Source organism: Calliphora vicina, chromosome 5 (assembly GCF_958450345.1).
Source record: "Calliphora vicina chromosome 5, idCalVici1.1, whole genome shotgun sequence".
In the NCBI taxonomy this organism is placed as follows: domain Eukaryota; kingdom Metazoa; phylum Arthropoda; class Insecta; order Diptera; family Calliphoridae; genus Calliphora; species Calliphora vicina.
Genome location: NC_088784.1, coordinates 54,047,620 through 54,071,850, shown reverse-complemented (window position 1 = coordinate 54,071,850; position 24,231 = coordinate 54,047,620). Strand labels below are relative to the sequence as shown.

At 29.2% G+C, this 24,231-nt stretch overlaps 1 protein-coding gene across 1 annotated transcript; it reads left to right on the top strand.

Moving 5' to 3' along the window:
• Window positions 1-1,819: 1,819 nt before the first annotated feature.
• LOC135960728 (mitochondrial potassium channel ATP-binding subunit) lies at window positions 1,820-5,175 on the top strand. The gene is made up of 6 exons (XM_065512094.1): window positions 1,820-2,095; window positions 2,214-2,595; window positions 2,790-3,686; window positions 3,746-3,865; window positions 3,926-4,531; window positions 4,605-5,175. The coding sequence occupies exons 1-6, from the start codon at window positions 2,052-2,054 to the stop codon at window positions 4,920-4,922; spliced, it is 2,367 nt and encodes a 788-aa protein (XP_065368166.1). The 5' UTR covers window positions 1,820-2,051; the 3' UTR covers window positions 4,923-5,175.
• Window positions 5,176-24,231: the final 19,056 nt, after the last annotated feature.

Sequence of the window (24,231 nt, the reverse complement as noted above, 5' to 3'; positions counted from 1 at the left end):
AAGTGTTTTAGGGTAGGTAGTACTTCAATACCTCTAACTCAGACATTTTAAAACCGATTTCAAAATTTTAAAAAATAATCTAAGAAATTGTTTAAGTTATTAAAAAAGTTAAATTTTTTTTTTATTTTTTTCCTAATTTTTCAAATTCAACAATAGTTATTTTAATTTTTTTCTATGAAAACCAAATTTTTTTGCACAGTGCTTTAAAGACAATTTTATATAGACCATGATACAACCATTAGAAGGTAGAATCACTAGGGAGAGATTTTAAAATGCTATGCCTTGTTACGTCAAATAATAGAAAAATAAAAAACAAAAATCCAAAAATACGAATAATAAAAAATGAAAATTGAAAAATATTTTGTTTATATTTGAAATACAGTTCAATATAATCGGAGTCATTGAAATGATGCATGCAAATCCGTGAGTGTTTCTTCAGCTCAACACCGCAGGCTGCACTCCATTCTTTAATTTCATTTTCAGGACATTTTATAAATCTTACGACATTTTGTTAAAATAATCATTTAAATTGTATTTAAAATATTTTTCAATTTTGTTAATTTTTGATGTTTTTTTTTTCAATTGTACTTTTATTTTTTATTTAATATTAGTCTGACAATTCAAGGCATGTAGAATTGAGAACATATTTTGTAGTGATTCTACATTTTATTGTTATATGATATAGACAAAAAGGAGATATTACTTATTAAAATCGGTTTATATTTGCAAAAGTTATTAAACTTTTTCGAAAAAAGTTCGAAAATATTTACCCTGTTTTTTTACATTTATATGCGCTGGGGGAGAAAATACTCACAAATACTATTAATGAAAAGTTGAATAACTTTTACAGTTTTCATCCGATTTGAAAAATTAAAACCATGTTTTATTAAGAACATTGATATAAATTTTTATAAACTTTCATATCAAAATAAGCAATGAAAAGCGACTCAAATCAAAAAAGATCGTAACAAAAACAATACTTATAACTTACAAATGTATCAATAAGTGCATGTCATTTTGAAGCGTAATAAGTTTTCTTTCCCAACACGTTAAAAAAATAAAAATTGAACAAAAACTGACTGAGTTACTGATCGATAAGTTGAAAAACATCACTGTAAACGGTTTTTTCAGAATAACTTCTGAATTTGAAGGTGTTTCTGAAATTTTTTGACAGAATTTGTAATGTACTCAGCAAGTCTATAACCCACACTAGGTCATTTTCAATGTTTTTTCCATCGTTCTCTGATCATTTAGTGGTATCCCGTTTTGGAAATTTCAAAAGGTGGCAAGTCTAATGCATATAACAATCAAGCTACTCTTCATAAATATAAATTCCAAAAAAATATAGTATTTATTCACCTGTAAATGTACAAAATTTTACTTTCAGTACAAACGAGATATGTCCATAATGACTAAATATGGGCATTTTGAAAATATCACAAACTAAAAATTCAATAACTCAAAAATAGTAGCAAAAAATAATGCGATCACACAATCTCCCATGAGGTAGTGGTGAGTACTAAGCATGTGAACAACAAAAAATTGTATTTTGATAAACGTGACGTTTCCTGTAAACAAGAACTACATGTAGTACAGTCGGCATATCTGGGTTAATTTTTAGATTGTGAAAAAAATATTTTATCGACTCGATCTGGTTTGCACTAAAGTATAGACTCCCTATATTGTTATCAATAATTTTGCATTACTATTTAGTTCTGTAACAACGACCATGAATGTATAGATTTTCGTTGTACACGACACACCCGGTATCAAACAGCTGACTGTGTAATATTTGACATTTGTTAATTTTTTACTTTTGTACCTTGACATCATAATAGTATTCTTATTTTTTTTATTGTTACGAAAAATTTTGTGTGCACGCGCTGGGAAATTCTAAACGAACTTGCCAATCTTATAGTTTTTTTTTATAATAAAAATAAATTATTAATTTCCCACAACGTCAAGTGTGCGAGTGTACATGAATGCGTTTGTTTTTCGCCACCCAGGGAATGTATGTAAGCCAGCTCGGGTTTGGTGGCTACGAATAGAAAATGTTACGCTTGATTGTGAACAATTGCGGGCGCAGTGATAACAGGTGAGTGAATATGAACGTATGAATGAATTGTTTACACACAATGGAGAGTTTACGATTGCTGTTGTTATGTCACCGCCAGTAATAAAGACATTGATTAATCTTCTCCATGTCTTTTTAGTCGCCACTTACTCCAGCAAATACAAAAATTTCACATCAACACACCTCTGGTGAGAAAGACTTTAAAAGATGTCACACAATTAAAGAACTTCCACAGCACAGTACGAAAAGCCGAATTGAGAAGCAGTTGTCCAAAGTCCACCTCACAATCTGCTAAAAATGCAGCAAAAATCAGAGCACTCCTGTTGGGCAGTGGTGGAGTTACGATTGGTTTAGCAGCTCGCACTATTTTTCAAAACAGCCGCAATAAAGTGCAGTGTGAAGGAAATCGATTGGCGGGAGTCATTCAAAAAACACTACAACAAGAAGATGGAAAATTCGATTGGAGACGTTTTTGGACTTATCTTGAACCCCATTTATGGGAGTTTCTAGGTGCAATAGCGGTAAGATATTACATGAACAAAATATAAAAGTTATTGACTAACCGGAAATATTTCAATCTAATCTAAACTAACTAAATTAATTTTTAAAATATTAATAGAAAGACCTACACATTATCTTTTAGATACAATTTTTTTTTAAACTGATTAGAAGTTGAATTTATCAGAATGTTTATTTTTTTTTATTTTCATTTTAGGCAGCCCTTGTTGTGGCTTTTATCAATATACGCATACCAAATTTGTTGGGTGATTTGATAAACATATTAGCGCGATATGCCAACACTTACGTCAAGGATCCCTTGAATAATTCCTTTTTTAAGGATGTGAGCAAGCCTGCCTCAAATCTACTTAGTTTATATGTGATGCAATCCGGTTTCACGTTCCTCTACATCTACCTCTTAAGTCGTATTGGCGAACAAATGGCAGCTAAGTTGCGTCAGGATCTTTTCCACCAAATTATTATACAAGACATTGAATTTTTCGATAAGAATCGCACAGGTGAGCTGGTGAATCGTTTGACAGCCGATGTCCAAGATTTCAAAGCGTGTTTCAAACAGTTTGTATCGCAAGGCTTGCGCAGTGCAGCGCAACTGATTGGTGGAGGCGTGTCGCTTTTTATGATATCGCCTCATATGGCGGCGATTGCACTGGCGTCGGTGCCATGCGTTGTAATGTTTATGACATATTTGGGCAAGAAACTACGACACTTGAGTAAAAATTCTCAAGCTCAATCGGAGCGTGCAACATCTGTGTGTGAAGAGGCATTATCGAATGTACGCACGGTACGTTCGAGTGCTTGTGAATATCGTGAAATGGAGCTGTTTGAACATGAAACCAACGAGGCTGCCCATTTAGCCCAAGAACTGGGCTATGGTATAGCTGTATTCCAGGGATTGACGAATTTCTTCCTTAATGGTTTAGTACTTTCAACTCTTTTTATGGGTGGTCATCTGATGTCGACCGAAAGTTTAACGCCTGGTTCTCTAATGGCTTTCTTAGTGGCATCTCAAGGCGTGCAACGCTCCCTAGCCCAGGGATCTGTGTTGTTGGGAACAATGATTCGGGGAATGACTGCTGGATCACGAGTATTTGAGGTATAATTCTTGACTATCTCCACATTGTCTATAATAAAGCGTTTTCTCCATTTCCACAGTATTTGCAACTACAACCGAAAGTTGAGCTCTTGAGGGGCTATGAAATTCCTGCAGAACGTTTAAAGGGTGAAATACGTTTTGAAAACGTCTCATTTGCCTATCCCACTAGGCCTGATCACGTAAAGCATGTTTAAATATTAGTTTTTTATCGTAGTTAAACCTAATTCTTTTTTTTACAGATTGTTCTTAAAAACTTTAGTCTGACACTTAGACCAGGTGAAACAATTGCTTTAGTCGGGGCCAGTGGTTCTGGAAAATCTACCATAGCTTCGTTAGTTGAACGATTCTATGAACCCTCTTCGGGTACCATCAAAATCGATGGATATAAATTGGAAGACATCTCGCCTCATTGGTTACGCGGCAATGTTTTGGGTTTCATTGAACAACAGCCAGTATTGTTTGCCACTACTATTTTGGAAAATATACGCTACGGTAGACCGGGATCCAAGGAAGAGGATGTGTATGCAGCTGCCAAATTGTCTCAATCGCATGATTTCGTTTCGGATCTTCCTGAAGGCTACCAGACCAATGTGGGTGAACGTGGAACACAATTAAGTGGTGGTCAACGTCAGCGCATTGCTATAGCCCGTGCTCTCTTGAAAAATCCAAGGGTTTTAATACTTGATGAAGCCACAAGTGCTTTAGATGCTACGAGTGAGGCTGAAGTCCAGAAGGCATTAGATACAGCTGTTTTAAATCGCACTACATTAGTTATAGCACATCGTCTGTCTACCATACGCAACGCTGATCTTATAGTTGTGCTAGACAAAGGATGCGTAGTGGAGGTATATTCGATTAATAACTGTTTGTAATATTTGAAGAAAATTTTTACATTTTATTTTCTTTCGGAAATTTTAGACTGGAAAACACGATGAACTTATGGCTAAGCGTGGACTTTACTACGATTTAGTGCGACAACAGGAAAGACATGGTAAAATGGAAGAGATTTCTCTCACATCCCAAAATAATGTCGACAATGAAAATGCCAGAGAAACGTTTAACAGTAACACCAACAGTAGCAGTATAAATAGTCCTATTGATATTAAAAGCCAACCAGAAAAATCTTCTATTGATTTTCAAAATACTGCCGACAATGTTAACGCCAGTCGTAGAAATAATAGTGATGCCGGTAGTGATTTCAAAACTCAACAACGTGCTAATATGACACAGGGTTAACAATTCTACCCTTAGACAATAATAATACAATTTAGTGAATATTAACATTTTTTTTCTTATTTTTTAAGTTCTAAATTACATTTTATTTTTACTTTAATCTATCGATCCTTAATTTCCTTTTTTGATTTTAATTTCATGTATTTAAAAATATGTAAAATTTTAAATGAATTAAAAAAAGTAAAGTGCAGAAGTTTTTACTTATACTAGAAAAATATATCATAATAAATTGTTGGCCAGTTGTTAAAATTGAAAACATTATGGAAATATTTGAAGAATAAACTTAAATCTAGGCAAAATTTGGTAGAATTGCGAAACTTTTAAAAAGCAAAAGTATAGGTTATATAATTTAGAATTAAGGACAATATATCTATTGTGAAATGTATAAGAAAGCCAATAGATCTTCAAAAAACATCCACTAATACGGTTTACTTAAAAACACTAGTCTGTAAATACTGTTTAATTTACAAGATGGAATTTTGGAAAAGTCAACCATGAAGAGAGAGTTCTTTCTGCAGAACATCTAAAAAATAAGCTGAAATATGCTCTAGAATTAAGATAATTAAACTGCATTTTGCTGCACAAAAAATAAAGCAATTTTCTTGAACATTTAATAAAATAGGTACCAACAATTATTATATATTTCCATAAGAGCTCTCCATAGAAATGGGCACTAATTTTTGTAATCGAAATAAATATCGAATGCTTCTTTTAAAATAAATTTCTATTTATTTTATATTATATCAAAAATATGATTTCCCTGTTTGGCTCTAATTGGACCTCTTTAATTTCCTCAATAAGCATTCTGAGGTCTTCCTTTGAGCCAGCACTATACTCATCACCTTTCTTAAAGAGACACAAAGCTGGATGTGAGTTGTATATCTCAGAAAAACAGACTTCTGGAGCTGAAGTGTTTTCCAGATATCGCCCATTTTATGTGTATATATAAATATTAGTATGGGTCAACTTGTATTGGGGCCGAAAAAATTTACAAAAATCAAAATCTACCTTTCTTTATACAATTGCTTGTAAACCCGTTTTTTCTGTTACTATTGCATTCAATTTTTGTGACTAGGTGTATTTGTGAGAAATGTATTGAGACTTTCTACATGAGACCATCGATATATTTTATTACAGCAAGAGAAAAGTCTGTCGTGAATGATATTAAATGTTATTATAAAGTCATCCAAAGATTTGGTGGATTCAAACGGTCTGCTATTAAGTCATAAAAAATGTTTGTTGTGTTCAAACAAAAAGTCATAGAGAATTATACATAGAGGCGAGACACTTTGATTTGTCAAACAAAAATACAACAAATCACATGTCTGATACAACAACAAAATACATTAAGTTACTAGTATTTTGTTGTTGCTTGAGTTAGGGTTTTGACAATTATGTCTCGTCTCTATGTTACTCTATGAAAAAAGTTCTAAACTAATAAGAATCATTGAACTATATTTAATGTTTTGTCATAAAATAATACTTTTTTGTTTGAAGCACAACAACAATTTGTTTAAACTATCATAGTACATTAGGACATTTGACAATATGACTTAATAAAAGACCGTTTGAATACCCCAATTGTTTTTATTGAAATAGGAAGTATTGTAAAGGAAAACTGTTAGGTTTAGTGTAAGAAATTAACGGACGTATCTATAACGAAAAATTAACCACTGTGTATACATCGTACATCAACGATCTGCTAACTAGCAGAATTAATTAATTTTATTTTTTCCCATAAAAACGTTTTATTTACTTTGTCACAAAACAGTTGTTTAATGACTTTGTTTATAAATATGGCTGTAAAAGAATAAAACACCTCCCACGATTCGCAGATTTTTGCATATTTTTACATGTACTTTAAAATCACTTCCGTTTTATGTCACAATGTTTCTAATTATTTTGTTTTTAGTAAAGTAGCCTCTGATTACTTCAAATTATTTTTCATTTACTCTTTTTTTTTCAAAATCTATTCCATATATATAATGTCACGTACGATGACATGCAAATAAATGCCCCATATTGTAATGTATGTAATAAATTTCGAACTTTCTATTTAATTTAATTCATTAACAATACATATTGAACCGAAGCACTTATATTCTGGACCACTTTCAATACCTGCATATAAATTGAATAATTTACAAGATTTGAAGACCACCAGAAAATACTTCATTCCACGATAATTGAAACAAGTAAAAATCCAGAAAATTCTTAATTACACTTAAAACCATTATTTTACAATATAAATGTTATTACCATTAAATAATATAAACAATTCTGCTAGAATTGACTTACCTGGCGTTAACACATGCAAGTAACAGTGCAAGTAATTGAACACATTTATACGTTTGCACTAACACAATCACTATGCAAGTGTAAATTTACACAATTGTGGTAGTGCAAAAGTATGAATGTGTTGAGTTTTTGCAACTGTTATTTGCATGTGTAAACGCTAGGTTAAGAAGAAAAATTAAATCCAATAAATTGTATTTCTTGGATTATTTATATAAAATTAATTTTTGTACCGAAAATAACTTCTGTATTTAATAGAATTGTCAATAATGCAATATATCATATACAAATTATATGTAGAATATAGTAGAGGTATTAAAAATACATTGTAGAAGAATGAATTAAAATTTCTTTAAACAGTTTTTTTTTGTGTTTTAGAAAGAGGATAGCGGTATTTCAATAAAAATTTAAGTTCCTAACCCTGAAATTTAGAGTTGTTTTCTTACAACAGCTGGTAACAGGGTTGTATTCGGATACCTATTGTTGTTTCCTCTTGTATTTATATTCAACACACACACACCTCCCTATTTCACCACTTTACTGAACAGTCATTTGTCAATTTGTTGTTGGTGTCGTTGCGTCTCGTTTCGTTTGTAACACGAATTTCTGCACAGAAATGGCAAAGTATTTTAGAAAATTAAACGGGAAATAAATAAAACTATTTAATTAATTTCGTTTTTTGTTTGTTTTTGTGATAATTGAGGAGTAAATTTGAATTGATGTGAGTTGAGATCACAAATTGCATTTTGCTGTTTAATTTTCTTGTGTATATGTGCGTTGGTGTGTGTTTGAAATAGTATGAGGTGGAGCAACGTATCTAAATGGCACAATAAGAAGAAACAGAAAAACGGAGGAAAAAGAATAGCGATATCGAAAAAGAAATAAAATACAAAATAAAAAAAACAACATAACACAATATATAAAAAAATAATGAAATTTGTGCTTGTGTGTGAAGAAAGTGAAATACAAAAATCTGTTTTTTATGTATGCGTGTATATAAAAAAGTTTCTTTAATAATTTTAATATAAAAAAATCAACAATTGTCCAAAAAATAGAAATATAAGCAAATAAAAAATCAAGTGCAATATAAAAAGAATCTGAAATAGCGCTTACAAAAAGAAATAATAAAATTGTGTATTAAAATGTTACGAACAAAATTTCACTAGTCTATGTTTATGACTCCACTCGTGCCTCTGTCTGTTTTTCTTTCTCCAATAAATAACCAACGAGGAGCTAATTGATGTATCATCAAATTTATTCAGAAATAAAAAAAAGATTAAATATTAAAATAAAGAATAACTAAAATCTACTACATATTTTATTATTGATATCTCTCTATGTTGTTTGCTTTTTTTTATCTTGAAGTGCAATTTTTTTAGTGTAAAAGAATTCTTACACTTCATTGTGAATGATTTGCTCCTTTTACTTTTTCATGTTGACTTTTTATCTAACTCAAGTTGTATTTTTGTAGCAACAACCAGTTTTTTTCCTCTTCTCTTTGTGTTGTTTTGTGAAGGAACAAATAACAACAAGAAAGATAAAAAGAAATATTTTGAATTTCATTAATTTATGTTTTTTTTTTTATCCATCTTATTTACATTCTGCAATCTTCATTAATATACAAACTATTGTGAAACATTCTGAAGAAATAAATTTTATATACAGTGCACTCGCGATAATATGAACACCCCAAAATATGAACAGTTTTTACTTCCATAGGACACTATAAAATATGAACTTAGTGAACTAAGCTGTTCATATATTAAAGCTTTTTAAAATATGAACAGCTTATTTTTTGTTTATTTTAACGTATTTTATCTATCTACACAGAGTTGAAATCTTAATCAGCAGGGTAGTGGTTAAATTCTAATTCAATTGCTTAATAATCTTTAGACTTCCCTAGCTGTAGATGGGAATTAGATGCCATTCGCAAATATGAACAATCTTGTGAAAAGTTTTAATTAGTTCATATTATGGCGAGTGCACTGTATATATTAAAGTATGTATGTATGTGTACCTACACAAGATTAATTCCAATGACAATAAATATTTAAAATGAATGCTTAAATATGGCAATCAGAGAATCATAAGGTAACAAACATCTACATATGAATAATTCTATATTCTGAGAATGTTAACCATCACCGCAATGCAATGGTTCCGAAGATTGAAAATGCGTTTAGTTTTGCAACATTACATTTATACCTACCTACTTAGAATCCATTACATCTGTGGTCACAAGCAATAACCGCCTAATTCAAAAAACATATTTTTGAGAAAAAGCAATTTATCTTATATATAAATAGGCCACACGTTTTTTTGTGGTACACTTTTAAGTATGTTATTGCACACCAATATTGATGAAACATATATGGTTTTAAAGGTAATTTTCTCTAGATTTGCAGAACAATAAGTGTTTTGATTGTTGCTTGGCATATGTTGAGTTAAGCTGTTATTACATATTTAAAAATTGGCATGTCAAGTAATTAAGCCAATTTGCAATAATCGCTAATCTTTAGTTTGGCTCTCTTATTTATGAAAATTTATTTCATGAAAAATATACAATAACAACTAAAGTCATTATAATCTTTTTAGTAAAATATAACTGAATGTTTTCTTAAGTATATTTTGGCGCTTTTTAAATAAGAAAGTTAGGAAGGTAGGGATTTCACGTATACATACAGTTCTATGAACAGAATAACGTAGCATATATAACTCAAATCTTTCTTAAGTCGACTTCGGTGGTTATTGCTTATGACCACAGATATGTAATTTAAGTTACATATTTATAATTAATATACATATTTCTTGGAGCACATTTTCATTACAATTTATATCATAAAAAAAGTCTTATCAATATACATATGTACTAAGTACATATTTTTATAAATGCCGAAATAATAATTTATATTTTCATTGTTAAAATAAAAAAATCTCGGTCCCTGACTCATCAGAAAATGTCTATCTAAGCGAATGCATGTACATTAGGGTGGCCCCGTTTCTATGGTCGAAAAATAATGAGCTGATGATCCCAACTAAAATTAAAGTTTACCTTTTTAAGGAGTCCATCTCTCAAAACTTTTGGCCTGGCGTCAGTATTTGGAGTATTTTTTTTTTAAATTTGACATAGAATTATTTAAAGTACCTAATTAGTTTATATTAGTACGTTAAAACCTCATATAAAGTCACCGAAACAGCTTTTCCTTTTTTCTAAAATGTATCTAATATGAATTTTTATAAATCTCTGCACGATCTAACCTATTCGTTATATGTATGTTCCAGACAATATACAAAATTGCGTAATTTTATATTCTTTCCATTTTGCTGTTAACATAATAGCAAATTTTACGACTTTATAGATATTGTAGGTAAAAATTGTATGTCTTGTTAAAATAAAATCGGTAGTACACATTTAAAACAATTATTTTAAATAATTATAGATATGAATCCGCAACTTATATTTTATAGCCACCCTAATGTAAATGTATAAAATTGTCAACAATATAGATAATTTTAAGGCAAATCATTTACAACTAAATACAATAATTTAACTATGTTGGTATATCATCTGTATTGCAAAGCATTTACATATATACTTCATTCATGAATAGAAATTTAAAAGCAAAACACAAATTTAAAAAAAAAAATTATCCCGCATCTTTTTTTCAGAGTTGAAAATAGAGAACTAAAACAATGCAATTTTAAAGATACAATTTAAATTAAATGAGCAAGAGCAGAACAAATTTAAATTGTTTATAATAAATAGAAACAAAACAGAAATACAAATAAACAACAAACTAAATGGAAACTAAAATTAAACATCCGGAATTATATCGACAACAACATCAATTACAACAACTACAAGCAGATAAATTCAACAAAGTGCCAACACCCTAGTAGGAAAAGAATAAAATCTTATCATTAGAGCCATCAATATCATCACCATCATTTAAAAGAATAATAATAACAAAAACAACAACAGCAACAAAATCATCACAATCAAAAATACAAAATAAGAAAAAGACAACAACGACAACATTCTCTCAAGTGCTTCTATTATTGTCTCCTAGTATTTATTTAATTGTTGTAAACAATAGATAGAAAGAATTGTGTTCTATTCTAATCTATTCTGTAATAAAGTGCATTTTTCTATTTTCTGATCTACAAAACTCTTTTTTATACTTCCTTACTTACCACTGCTATTTACTTTTATTATTATTATCAACGCAAGTGTTGTCATTGTTGTTGTCGCCCTTACTAATCATTCATCATGGGCAACTGTTTACGCACAGAAAAATCCGACATCGATAAGACGCATGTCGATCAACGTATTCCACTTGATGATGCTGCCGCTGTTGGCGTAACGGGTGTTCCTCAGATCACGTTGCCGATAGGACAGCCGCAGGAACAGATTCGACCAGTGCCCCAGATACCGGAGAGCGAGACCTCGAATGCAAACGCAAAAATATTTGTTGCTTTGTATGATTATGATGCTCGCACTGATGAGGATTTAAGTTTTCGTAAAGGAGAACATTTGGAAATTTTAAATGATACACAGGTGAGTTAAACATAACATTCTATATTCTATTATTATAATCGCAATGTTATACCATTCCACTTGGAAATGTAAAATTTTTAATACCTATAATAGGAAAGGCCACGCGAATTCGGAAACTGATTTTATTTGTTAATTTTATTACTCCTTGAAAGCACTTGAAAATATTGCAAGAATTTTACATGAATTAAAATTGTATTACATTTTAAACAAAAAATATTTGACATGAATTTATATTTCGTTTTTACTGAAGAATGCTATTGATATAAATTCTAATAAAACTATATGATTCAATTGCTTACAAATTGAATTCCAGTGAAAATGCTTATTGGGTATATGCTAGGGTATTCAATCGTGTTATGATCGTTCGATTAATCGAATAATTTCTTACGAATAATTACTCGAACAATTTAAAAATTACCATTTTCAAATAACGAATAATTCGAACAATTTTATGTAGAATAATCGAATAAAATGAATAAATGTACATACATTGCAAGCTCGGTCCAAGAATTTTTGGCTTCGAAAGGTCTGCGGCAAAATGCAAGGGAACAAATTTGGAGCTCAAACTAGTTACTATAAAATTTGCCAAAAAGCAACTCAAAATCTACAATTTCTTTAAAAATGTAAATGTATCAATAAAAAAGAATTTTAAATTTAAAAATTACATACAATTTTTCGAAAAAATGTTGGGTTCTGTTATCGCGAAAATTCAGTTTTCGTGACAGGTCTAGTTTTTAATTAGTCGCGAGTTTGTTCTGTATATACATAGTAAAATTTATTAAATTGCTTAAAATTTGTCATAATTCCAAATTTAAATAAGTACAAAAATTGTATTGTTTCTGAAATTCGACAAATAACTAAAGATAAAGGAAGTCGAATAAAACGAATAAGTGATTTTATCTTGTTCGAATAATTCGATCACACGTTCATAATTAAACGAATTGTTCGAATAATTTAAATTTGTTTAAAAATGTAAAGAATGATGTTTTGATGTAGGTTTTTTAATATTTTATTGTTAAAGAAAAATAAAGTTAGTTAAATTTAACAATTCAAGTACTGATAATGTTAAAAAACATTCGAAAACCAAGTCCATCATTAAATTATCATCAGAAATATTCTGATTAGCTACCCTCCCGAACCATCTACAAAACAATTGTCTAGCAAATTCTTTAGTTTCCTTTTTGGAGCTTTAAAAAATTTGAGCTAGTTGGGCATGATCCTGAATTCAAGTACAATATAAACGTATTAAGAACTTTTTATGTCGTTCATTATTTGGGGTTTTAAAATGGGTAACTAATTCTTTAGTAAATTAATTATTCACTTTTTCTAAATTATTTATAACAAATTGTATTATACCCTCAAGCTCTCTCAACGTTGCCCAATATTTATTTTTTGTTTTTGTTTAATAATAAAATATTAAAAAACTTACATAACAACTTCATTCTATACTTTTTTAAAAAAAATTAAATTATTTCAATAATTCGATTAATTTAAAACGTGTGATCGAATTATTCGAACAAGTTAAATCCTCTTATTCCAATTATTCATTTTATTTTAACAAGAGAAAAATCCAATAATTTGAGTACCTAGTATATGCCTTGGTTACCAACAATATTTTCAATGTCTTGTAATTTATTTTTTATACAGCCCAATTATGAATAAAAATTCCCCGGGAGTTTTTCCCTTTTCTCATTTTTCCTATTCAAATTCAATGGGAAAAAAATCCCGGGGAACAAATTCCCGCGGAATTTTTTATTCATAATTGGGCTGATAGACTTAGAGCTAGTTTCTTACTTGTCAGTTAAACTCAGCTTAACACGCTGTTATATTAATCCTGAAACATATTTTGCCGGAATTTAACCAATGATTGTGTTTCTCACTAGTGGATTAATTTTGTTAGCATTGCCATACTTTTCAGTCAAATCACATGTTTATTCTTCAAATTTTTTCATATAAATATGGCAATACTATACATTTATAAGAAAAAGCAACCGCGTTACATAACTTTTTTTGTAAATTTTAACTTTCTAAAAGAAAAAGCGACATAAAAGTATATAAAATGTATATTAAAAATTATATTGATGTTAATAAAGCAAATAAAAACAAAGAGCTGCTGTGCTGAATTGTTTATTTTATTTTCCATCTGTTTGTGCTTTGGCATTTTATACTTAGGTTTAACTCACCAATGATGCTCAGTTAAACCTAGATTATATAGCATATAAACAATAAGTGAGAAACACAATTTTTAGTTTAATTTAGGTTTAAGCGAAGAATGTAGATTATCTCTATCCCAGAAACTAGCTCTTACAAATTTAATGAGTACTTGCATAAAATTTATACATATGTATATATTTTTACAATTTTATAAAACTTTGAAGTCATTCTTTTCAATTATTTGTTTTTGTGACTTATGGAGTTTCTTCATCAATATGTACCTTCAATTGATAAAATAGTTTCAACATTTTTTTTGTTTAGAAATATGTATGTAATTAAATCATGAAAATATTTTACATACACATATCATCAGCAGATGCTAACTAATTTCTTCATATTTTGGAGTTTTTCCTACGATAAAAAATAGATGTTGCAATAACTGCTTAAAGCAAAAGTAGAATCTAATTTTATACAGATATGTCGCTAACAACCCCAACCAAAATCCTACAATGTTCACCGGCTTATCAACATCTTCCGTATTCTTTTGGTTTGTGCCTGAATTGAGTCAAATTCCGGACCATGGAACTGTAAAGTTTCCCAGAACAGGTTGCACCATATGTCCACCCAATTAAGGTGCAACACAGGCTCTGGGCTTAACAAGGCAGTGGTCGGAAAAGTTTATCCCCCATGCTCTCAGCGACGAAATTCATCGGCGTTATCGACATTCGGAGACCTGATTGGATATACTATACATATTGCAGTTCAACTGCAATGGCATCCAGGTTTATACAGCAAAAGAATATTTGGCCGCTGCGGTTCAGGAGACCAAATTGACGAAAAATTACAGTCTGCACAGTATAACGCGTACAACGTTGAAAATACCAAATGTGACGGTGGAGGCATCGAATTCAATATCCTGATGAACAAGGTATTATGGTCAGATCGGGGAAGATGGAGATAGAGCTCTGTCTATGTTGAATCTTTTAGATCATTTGAAGGTCTGCAGGAATTGGTAAGGTCTCTCTCCAACCCGAAGAAAAAGGATGACAGGATCGCGATCAAGTTTGCGGATACCACCTTATCCGACAATGAATGGTGTTCACTAGTGAATGGTATGAAAAACTAATCAATTTTCGACTTTTCGATCAACCATTTTCATTTAGATTTTTACAGTCGATTGATCGAACCCAATAATCGATTTTTTAATAATCGACCTGCATTTTTGGAAACTATAGCAAATGACCCATATACGCTATAATTACGGATTAAAATCATATTTTTGAAGAGTATTATAACTCATTTATGTTGAGGAGCTCATTTTATAAACCGTAACGGCAAACATTTGACAACAATTTTATGGAAAAAATTTCGTAGCTCTTTTTATAAAAATTTCTTAAGGTTGAAAAAATTTCGCATTAAAAAATGAGGTCCTCCGTGAATATTTTCCGATGTCAGCTGAAGATTAATATATTGCAAATTTTAATGAAAGCACAAAACGTAGACAATACTAAAAATTCTATTTCGATTAATCGTTATCAAAAATCGATTTCAGCATAAAAATCGGAGTATATAATCGATCACGAAATAATCGTTTTTAGACCCTGAAAATCGATTTTCGACCATAATCGTAATCGATTTACCATTCAGTAGTGTTGAGAGAGATAAAACAAAACGAAGTGTTGTTCGCAAACTATCCAACTTTCCAGTCTCGGAAATACCACAACTTTTTACGTCAACTGAAGTTACAGAGGCCATCAATGAAGCTAAACCATTTAAGGCGATTTGCGTAGACGGAATATATATGCTGATGTTAAAACACATTGTTATCAGCATGGATTCCGTAAAACGCACTACAAAAAACAGCATTAATCGTAATTGCCACCAAAAATTTCACATGGCTTAAAATAGCAGATGCATTGTGAAATGACGATCCTCGAAGACCTTCGACACCGCCAGCCACGCTATTCTCCTCCATATCCTGTAATCCTCAATTCCCAACAAATTGAAGTAATGGGTCGTAACTTATCTGAGTGGTTGCTAATCACCCTGAGTTAAACAAGGTGTTCCTCAGCATAAAACCGTCCTCAGTTATGACGGGTCATAACATTGATGACTTACATATGTGATCGAGTGAAGTCGTCGCAGTCAATGTGGCTCAAATTCTGACTGTACACAATCCAAAAATATGGACCGATTTGGGTGATTCCTTCTATCTATACGGGAGTTTTCAATAGTTTTTGTATATATACTAAGGGTATAATATTTGTTATTAATTCATTGTGAAGGGTATAGTAAAGAAATAATTTCAAATAATACATAAATGGTAATAAGTATATCCAATCGTATTATTCGTAATATTAATTAATATCCAATTAAATCAGTTTTTTAAATCCAATAAGTAATAAATACATTTTAATGTACTAATACTTATATTTATATAAACAAAAAATAATTATATGTAGTATTTTTTAAATTAATTTCACTTTGAATATAATTTGGGATGTAAGTTTAGCTGGCTCGGCTGGCTGGCGCAGTTTGGCTTATAATGTTGGAAGCATTAATTTTTACGTAGTATGGTTTTATACTTACTGCATGTACTTACAATATGAAATTTATTGTATTATTTAAGTAATACAATAATTAACGTTAATTTTATTTTTTGTTGTTAGTTTCCATTCAATGAACACAGGTTAACAAATCGGATACAATGTTATATTTAACAATATTGTATATATTTTCTCAATAAAAATAGTTGAGTACTGCACATTTATTTTCACTTTAAATATTTAACATTTTATGAGGATTTTTTTAAACAATGAACAGACATTCACTGCGACGCCAGTTTAAGAAAAATTTACTTTGTTTAGAATTTGTGGAATTATTATTGATAGTTGAAAATTGATTTGCTATAATAAATATTTGTAATAAATATAATTGTTTTCTCAATTGTGTTAATCAGAGGAAATTTTAAAATTTATGTTTTCAATAATGATGTATGAAATATAATTGAAAATCAATTGGTAAAACCCTTATACATATCAACCACTGTGTATTAAATTAACGATTTTAAATTATCTGTTGCTGTAGAAAAAAAACAGTTTGCGGATGTTTTAACTTATTTTGATATAATATTACTACAACATCGTAAATATAAAATTACAATTTACGACGTATAAATGATATAGCATGCTAATGTTATTGTACATGGGGAACTTTACTGGGGGAGAGACACCTATGTTAAAGGACGCGACTATGATTTCAGATTCCCGTGGGAATAATATCCTGACCGATAAGACATGCCTCATACATATCCTAGAGCAATGGTTTCACTAACGAGAACTCAAATTGCAGCAACACTCTCAACATAGTTCTCAATAGGTAGTAAATTTAAGATTGTACCCATAGCCGCCTTGGTACCTATTAACAAAAACAAAACACATTTGTTTGCACTCAAAGTACATGCTTATAAGCACATGCAATTTTCTGAAAATAAGCGAATTCACTTAATTCTGTCTCATTTTGTTTCTATTATATGTTGCTTTGCGATAAAGTAATAAATCTAAACAATTTCTGCCGTTTTCGATTTTTCATGATTTTTTTAAAACAAAAAAATGTGATATTTTCTCATAAAAAATATATTTTTTGCTTCAATTTGTTATTATAACTCCGAAACTACTGAGTCGATTAAAATGCAATATATAAACAGATTAAAGGTTATGTAAATTTCAACTTTTCTAAGCTAACTTCAATAATATCGGACTAACCCTTTTTGAGTTATCATAAATTATGTGGAGAAGCATCTAAAAAAATTCACAATTTTAGAAATTTCTTTTTTTTTTTAAATCTAACCATAGAATTAAAAAATTTTACCATTTTTGTACTTAGGTAACCATGATGTATCAAATCTATATAGGGGTTAGTGAAGCCTTTTTTTCTGTTAACCTGTGTAATGAATTCAAAATTAATTTTTATCAATATAATTTTTTAACGTATTTTTTTGTTGTTTGTTATAAAAATATATAACAAACGCTTACACATTATCCAATTTCGAATAACCCGAAACCGGTTTTCTATTAAAGTTAAAACTTCAAAATATCATAGTTTCTTTTATGATACATTGTATCTTTAAAATTGAAAATCGGTGGTAAAGTGACTGTGACGGCCGTTTAAGTTAAAGATCATTTTGAAAAATAAATTTATTGTTTACAAAGTAGTATTCGAAATATTTTATTGTTAGTGTTGATATTTTTCTGCAAATTTTACTTTTATTTTAGATTTTTTAAATTTTTTGTTTTCTTTTTTATACCCTATATGGAAATAAAAATAGTTTGAATTGTTTTAAAAAACGTATAAATAACGATCGAGCATTAAAAAGATCATTTGTATTATGTATTTGAAAATCTAATACAGTTTTTGTTTCGACGAAGAATTTGTACTCATATTATGATACATACTTAAGTTGTTGACAAATATTAATACATACTCAGTATTGTCCTTTGAAAATACCGTTATAAACATTTTGACTTTAAACTACCGTATCTCAGCCATTTTCCAACCGAATACAAAAAAAAAACAAAACAAAATAAACAATTTTTGAAAGATGTTGTAACTTTAAGATTATCATTATTTCGAGAAAAACTAAAAGTATTTCTGTACTCTATGGATTCCAACAAAACAGAACTGCTACAAGAGAACCCCTGCATATTTTTTCGTTTACATTTGTATCACTGTGTTATTATAATAAATACAACATGTTCCTGCTAGACTTGATTAAGTAGATGTTTTTTTAAGTGATTTTTTTTTTTCAAAAATAACTCGATGCTTTCTTTATATAGACACATTTGGGACAAACACAACAGTTAAAAACAAACAAAAAATATACTTTTAAAGGAAAAATTACACTTACACGTTATAATACTTCACTTGAAATTCAACCAAAACATATAAAATGTTTAAGGGGGAGTAGGGAGTGTTCAAAGATTGTGACCGATTATTTTCATTCATTTTCTAGAAAATGTTTTGTATTAATGGACCAATTACAAAATATTTAGGTTAGAGCATTTGTGCATTGGTTTATTTATATTTTTTTATGTGGGGTAGTCTCCTTAAAATAAACATAAAAACAGACATGTTGTTGATTACTGTATGCCCAGTACACAATTTATTTACGAGTACGTATGTTCTGTTTTGTACGATTAGATGAAACAAATTTTTGTTAATAAAAAATTGCAAATTCTAAAACCAGGTTTCGGATTTAACCTAAAAAGTGTATTGTTAAAAAACCGGTTTCGGTTTTTGTCATTCTAAATAGAGGTAGATAGAGGTCTACTTAAATTTATTTTTATAGACATTTTTGTTAAAGAAAAAGCTATTTCATGAAAAACTTCATAGAAATAGCAGAATTTCTGTACATTTTTACGTGACAGTGTTGTATTCTTTTTTTTTTTAATAAATATCTTTTTTTTTTAATAAAATCAAATTTCGACCGCTAAAAAATTTGGTTTGGATTTTTGTGTTACATATTTTTAATATTCTATAAACGCACTAAAGTGTTACGATAACCCACTCTAAAATCTTCGCCACTTTGCAATTATTTTATAACTTTTACGAAATATTGTTAAATGCTACAATTTTCTATAAAACAAATCAATACAAAAAAAAATTATGTAAATATCAACTTAATGCCAGATTTTCTCTAATCGCATATCTGCTTTCTTTTGTATGGCCTAATATGTTCTTAAATATCTTGCAAAGTAAATTTATAGTCCGGACCGTGCTGCCGTTAATAAAGCCAAAAAACTAAACAATAATAATAATTTTGGGATTTTTAAAAAGTTTTTTGGCAATTTTTATGGATTCTCATTAGGAAGGGCTCTGAACCACGCTGTAATACAATTTTTTAAATTATTTTTCTTTTACAGAACTTCTAAAAATTTTTAAGCTTTTATGCGTTAAAATTTTTTTAAAGAAAAAAACTTTTTAAACTAGCATTTTTTTTTTGCGATTCATTAGCATGAATATCTTATAAATATAGGTATCGTTCCAAAATTTTTATCAGATCTATACTACTTGGTTTTGTGAATTTCGGTCCATATTTGACCAAATACAAGTTTCACTTCCGAAAATCAAGCAGTATGATTTCTGTCTACTTGAAACTAATTTCTATGGAATGTTTTTCATCGATATCAATGTTTATATGCGTCAATGTATTTTTGGATTGTGGGACTTACATGGGAGCTATGACCTATTATGATTCGATTGTCATGAAATATTTTAACGTGATTTCTATGAATTTTAATTGAATTTCATCTTTACAGTAGTTTTATGGGTATTATAGTGTTTTATGGGTATTATCGCTGTGGCCAATTATGGACCAATATTCACAAAATTCAGTAGTATGATTTTTGGATACAAATTACTGATCTGTGTATTATTTTGGTTCAATATATTGGAGCTATGACCTATTATGAGCCTATCGCCGTATAATATTCTAACGCGAATTCTAAGTATTTGAGGGATATTTTTGTATAATTTCATTTAAACAACGCTATTAACAAGAGTGGACCTAATATAGGAGCTATGGCGAATTGTGGATCGTTATTTTAAAAATCTTGTGTATGATTCTTGGACACAAATTACTGCTCAGTGTAAAATTTTGGTTCAGTACAGATCAGTAGGTTAATGAGTTTTCCGGAAGGTGGTACAACGATTTTTATATACATATACATTAGAGTTCGTTTGTGACCAAGTCACTTCATTTGTTTTTCGGGTATCATAATTTTTCTGAAGGTTTTTGCGTAAATAAAAAAATGGCGTCCATTTTTTTTTTGATAATTTTCACTCCTTGTTGGGTTCAACGCACCTAAAGTCGCAGATTTTGAGCACATTTTTCTGTAGAGCAAAAACGGTCGAATATATTGCAAATCTGATTTCACCAATGGATTCTGCATCAAAAATTAATACAATTGATGTTTTTGAATCCTTAAAATAGTTCAATTAACCCACAACAGGGGGAGCAAATCTCATAAAAAAATAAAAAAAGGATTTTTTATTTTTTTAATGGTTAGTTATAGAAAGGAAATATTGGTACCGTTTTGATAAGCTTAAAATGTCTTTTCAACATGCATGTTTAATATTTTTATTTCCGAAAAACCTTCAGAAAAATTATGATACCCGCGATTCAAATTTTTGAAATTAACTCTAATATACATATTGAAATTTTTTGTTTCGAAAGTTTTGAAAGTGAAAGTTAAAAATTTTAATATCAAACCACAATATCTTTATCTAACCCAAAAGTAAGAGACTTTAAGTCGAACGTTACCCCTGAAATAATTGCTTGAAAAGGTTAATCTATTTATTATTTTCCGTTATATGTTAGTTATCTTTACGGGTATTATTTTATATTGAAATTTCGAGTTTAGCATATTTGTTCTTAAATTCCATTGTAATACAAATGTAAAACTTGTAAAACCCCATGTTAGCCTTTTATCAGCCCCTGACCAATTGTGGATTTAATGGACTAGAATCCTAAAATGTAGAAGTTTGCGATTTTTGTTTGAATAATGAGCTTTTTTTTAAATCAGATGTTTTATTTTTTATTAAAACAATATTTAGAATTATGTATAAAGTCTATCCATATATACATATCTACCAAGGTATTGTTAGATGTCATATTATTTTTAACAAATATAATTTTGAACTATAAGCAGATAGCGTCGCTGTTTTTATAAGTGTGCTTGAGTGTTGTAATATTTCCAACACTATTCTCTGTTATAGAGAAATATGTTTCGCTATCTACGATCGCTAAGTAACAACTTACACTATAGAGTGTCCAAAAAACCGGCAAATTTAAAAAACCGGTTTCCGGTTTAACCGAAAAGGTGTGTTTTTGAAAAAACCGGTTTTGATTTTTATCTTTTAAAAAAACCGATTATCCGGTTTCGGTTTTTGTCTTCAAAAAAACCGGTTAACCGGTTTATATTAAATTTTTATTCAATATGAAAAATACGCTAATTTAAAATGTTTGAATTCTTAAGGCAATAATTTTATATATTTTAAATTATAAATATTTTATATATAATAAAATTTTATATATAAATAAATTTATCAATATTTATAAAAATGGTATCATAATTTTTCAAAAATATGTTTAAATGAGCTTTTGAAAATATATTTCATTAAATCCGGTTAACCGTCTTACAAAAAATGGTTTTTCAAAAAACCGAAATGTTAAAGAAAACCGAAACCGGTCGAGTTTACAAAGATGAAAAAACTTGTTGACCGATTTTCGGTTTCGGTTTTGGATACTCTATTACACTACCTGTACGATATTTATTGTAAATTACTTTCTACAAGAAAAAAATAAAGAAAAATATTAAAAAATAGCAGGTATGTACTGAAATAAAACAAGGCTGTAAAAAGCAAATAACAGTATTTTGTAGCACATAAACTGGGTTCTTCGTGTCGTTAGTTTTGTTGCTGCTTTTGAATTTCATGACGAAATAGTAATACGTGCAAATGCCAATAAGTTTATTTTCGTTTTTTCTTTATTTCTATTTCTTAAAAAAATTTAAACTTTTTAAGCGAATTACATGTGAGCACTTCTTTTTAAACAATAAATAAGAAAATTAATTAATTTTAGTTTATTAATTTTGATTTTTGTAAATTTTTTGACAAGATTTTTCTATTTATTTAAACATTTATTTTGGTCTAATATTTTTATAATTATAGGTAATCTCTTGAAGCCAAGATAAATTAACTTATGTCATTTTTGACATAAACTATAGGAAAACAAAACACTTGAGCCATAGGGTAACATAGAGACGAGACGGAATTGTCAAAAACCTAAGTCTGTTGTCAAAAACCTATCTCCTGCAACAACAATATACATGCTACTCAATGTATTTTGTTGTTGTATCAGAAATATTATTTGTTGTATTTTTGTTTGACAAATCGGAGTGTCTCGTGTCTATGTATAATTCTCTATGACTTGAAAGTTGTCTGAAAAATTAAAAAAAAACTTTAAAAACAAATGACAACTACACCATTTTTCATTGAAATTGAGTACATTAGACATTATATTAAGTAAATTCCAAATGAAATTGAGAATTTCCATTTTAAATTAAGAAAATTCCAAATAAAATTGAGAATTTCAATATGATTTTTCAATTTCTTTTGGAATTTTCTTAATTTCAATTAGAATTTTCCCAATTTCATTTGTAATTTTCTGAATTTCAATATGAATTTCTCAATTTTATTTAAATATTTCTCAATATAAAATAGAATTTCTCAATTTCAATTGGAATTTTCCCAATTTCATTTGCAATTTTCTCAATTTCATTTCCATTTAAAATGGAAATTCTCAATTTCAATTGGAATTTTCTCAATTTAAAATGGAAATTCTCAATTTCGTTTGGAATTTTCTCAATTTCATATTAAATTCTCAATTTTATTTGGAATTTTCTCAATTTAAAATGGAAATTCTCAATTTCATTTGGAATTTTTTCAATTTCAATTTGAAATTCTCAATTTAAATGAAAAATGGTGTAGATATGTAGATAACTGAGAGCTTTGTCATCCCATTTCTAATATCCATAAGTTTCATTTCATATGGATCGTTATAGATAGCCTAGTCGATATAGCCGTAGAGAAAACACATAGAGCGGAAACTCTCCTGTCAAAGACCTAACTCAGTTGTCAAAAACCTAAGTGGTGAGAATGTATTAGTAAAAAATCTATATGAAAACAAAAACAACACTCGTATGTGTAACTTTTTTGAGTTACACATACACCGTTTACGGTGTATGCGGAAACGTAGCTTAAGCTTTGTATAAAAACTATTCCCTTGAACAAAAGTTTAGCTTCAAAACGAAAAAAATACAATATTAATGGAGTAAATAATGTAGTATAGGTGCAGTAGGGCACCTAAAAATGAGTTAAAACATGTTCTAAAATTAAAATAACTATTTTAATAGTACATTTGAAAAGTTTCGGATTATTCCGATTAATGATTTATTGGCCGGATATAATGTATAACAACAACAATTTAAATTGTCACTATGTGTTGTAATACACACACGATTGAGCTATGTCCGTCTGTGTAAAACACGCTCACGCCCAAAATACGCAAACAAACTTAGCAGAGTTGCAAAAAAATGTTTATTATTGTCCTAAGCAATAATAACCAAAATGCGAGAACTTCTAATTTTTCGTTCTTGTAATGGTACTTTTTTTATTTTCTATAACAATGGACCTAGAAACATAAAATTAAGCATATATAGTTCTAAGTGAGTGAACATTCAAGGG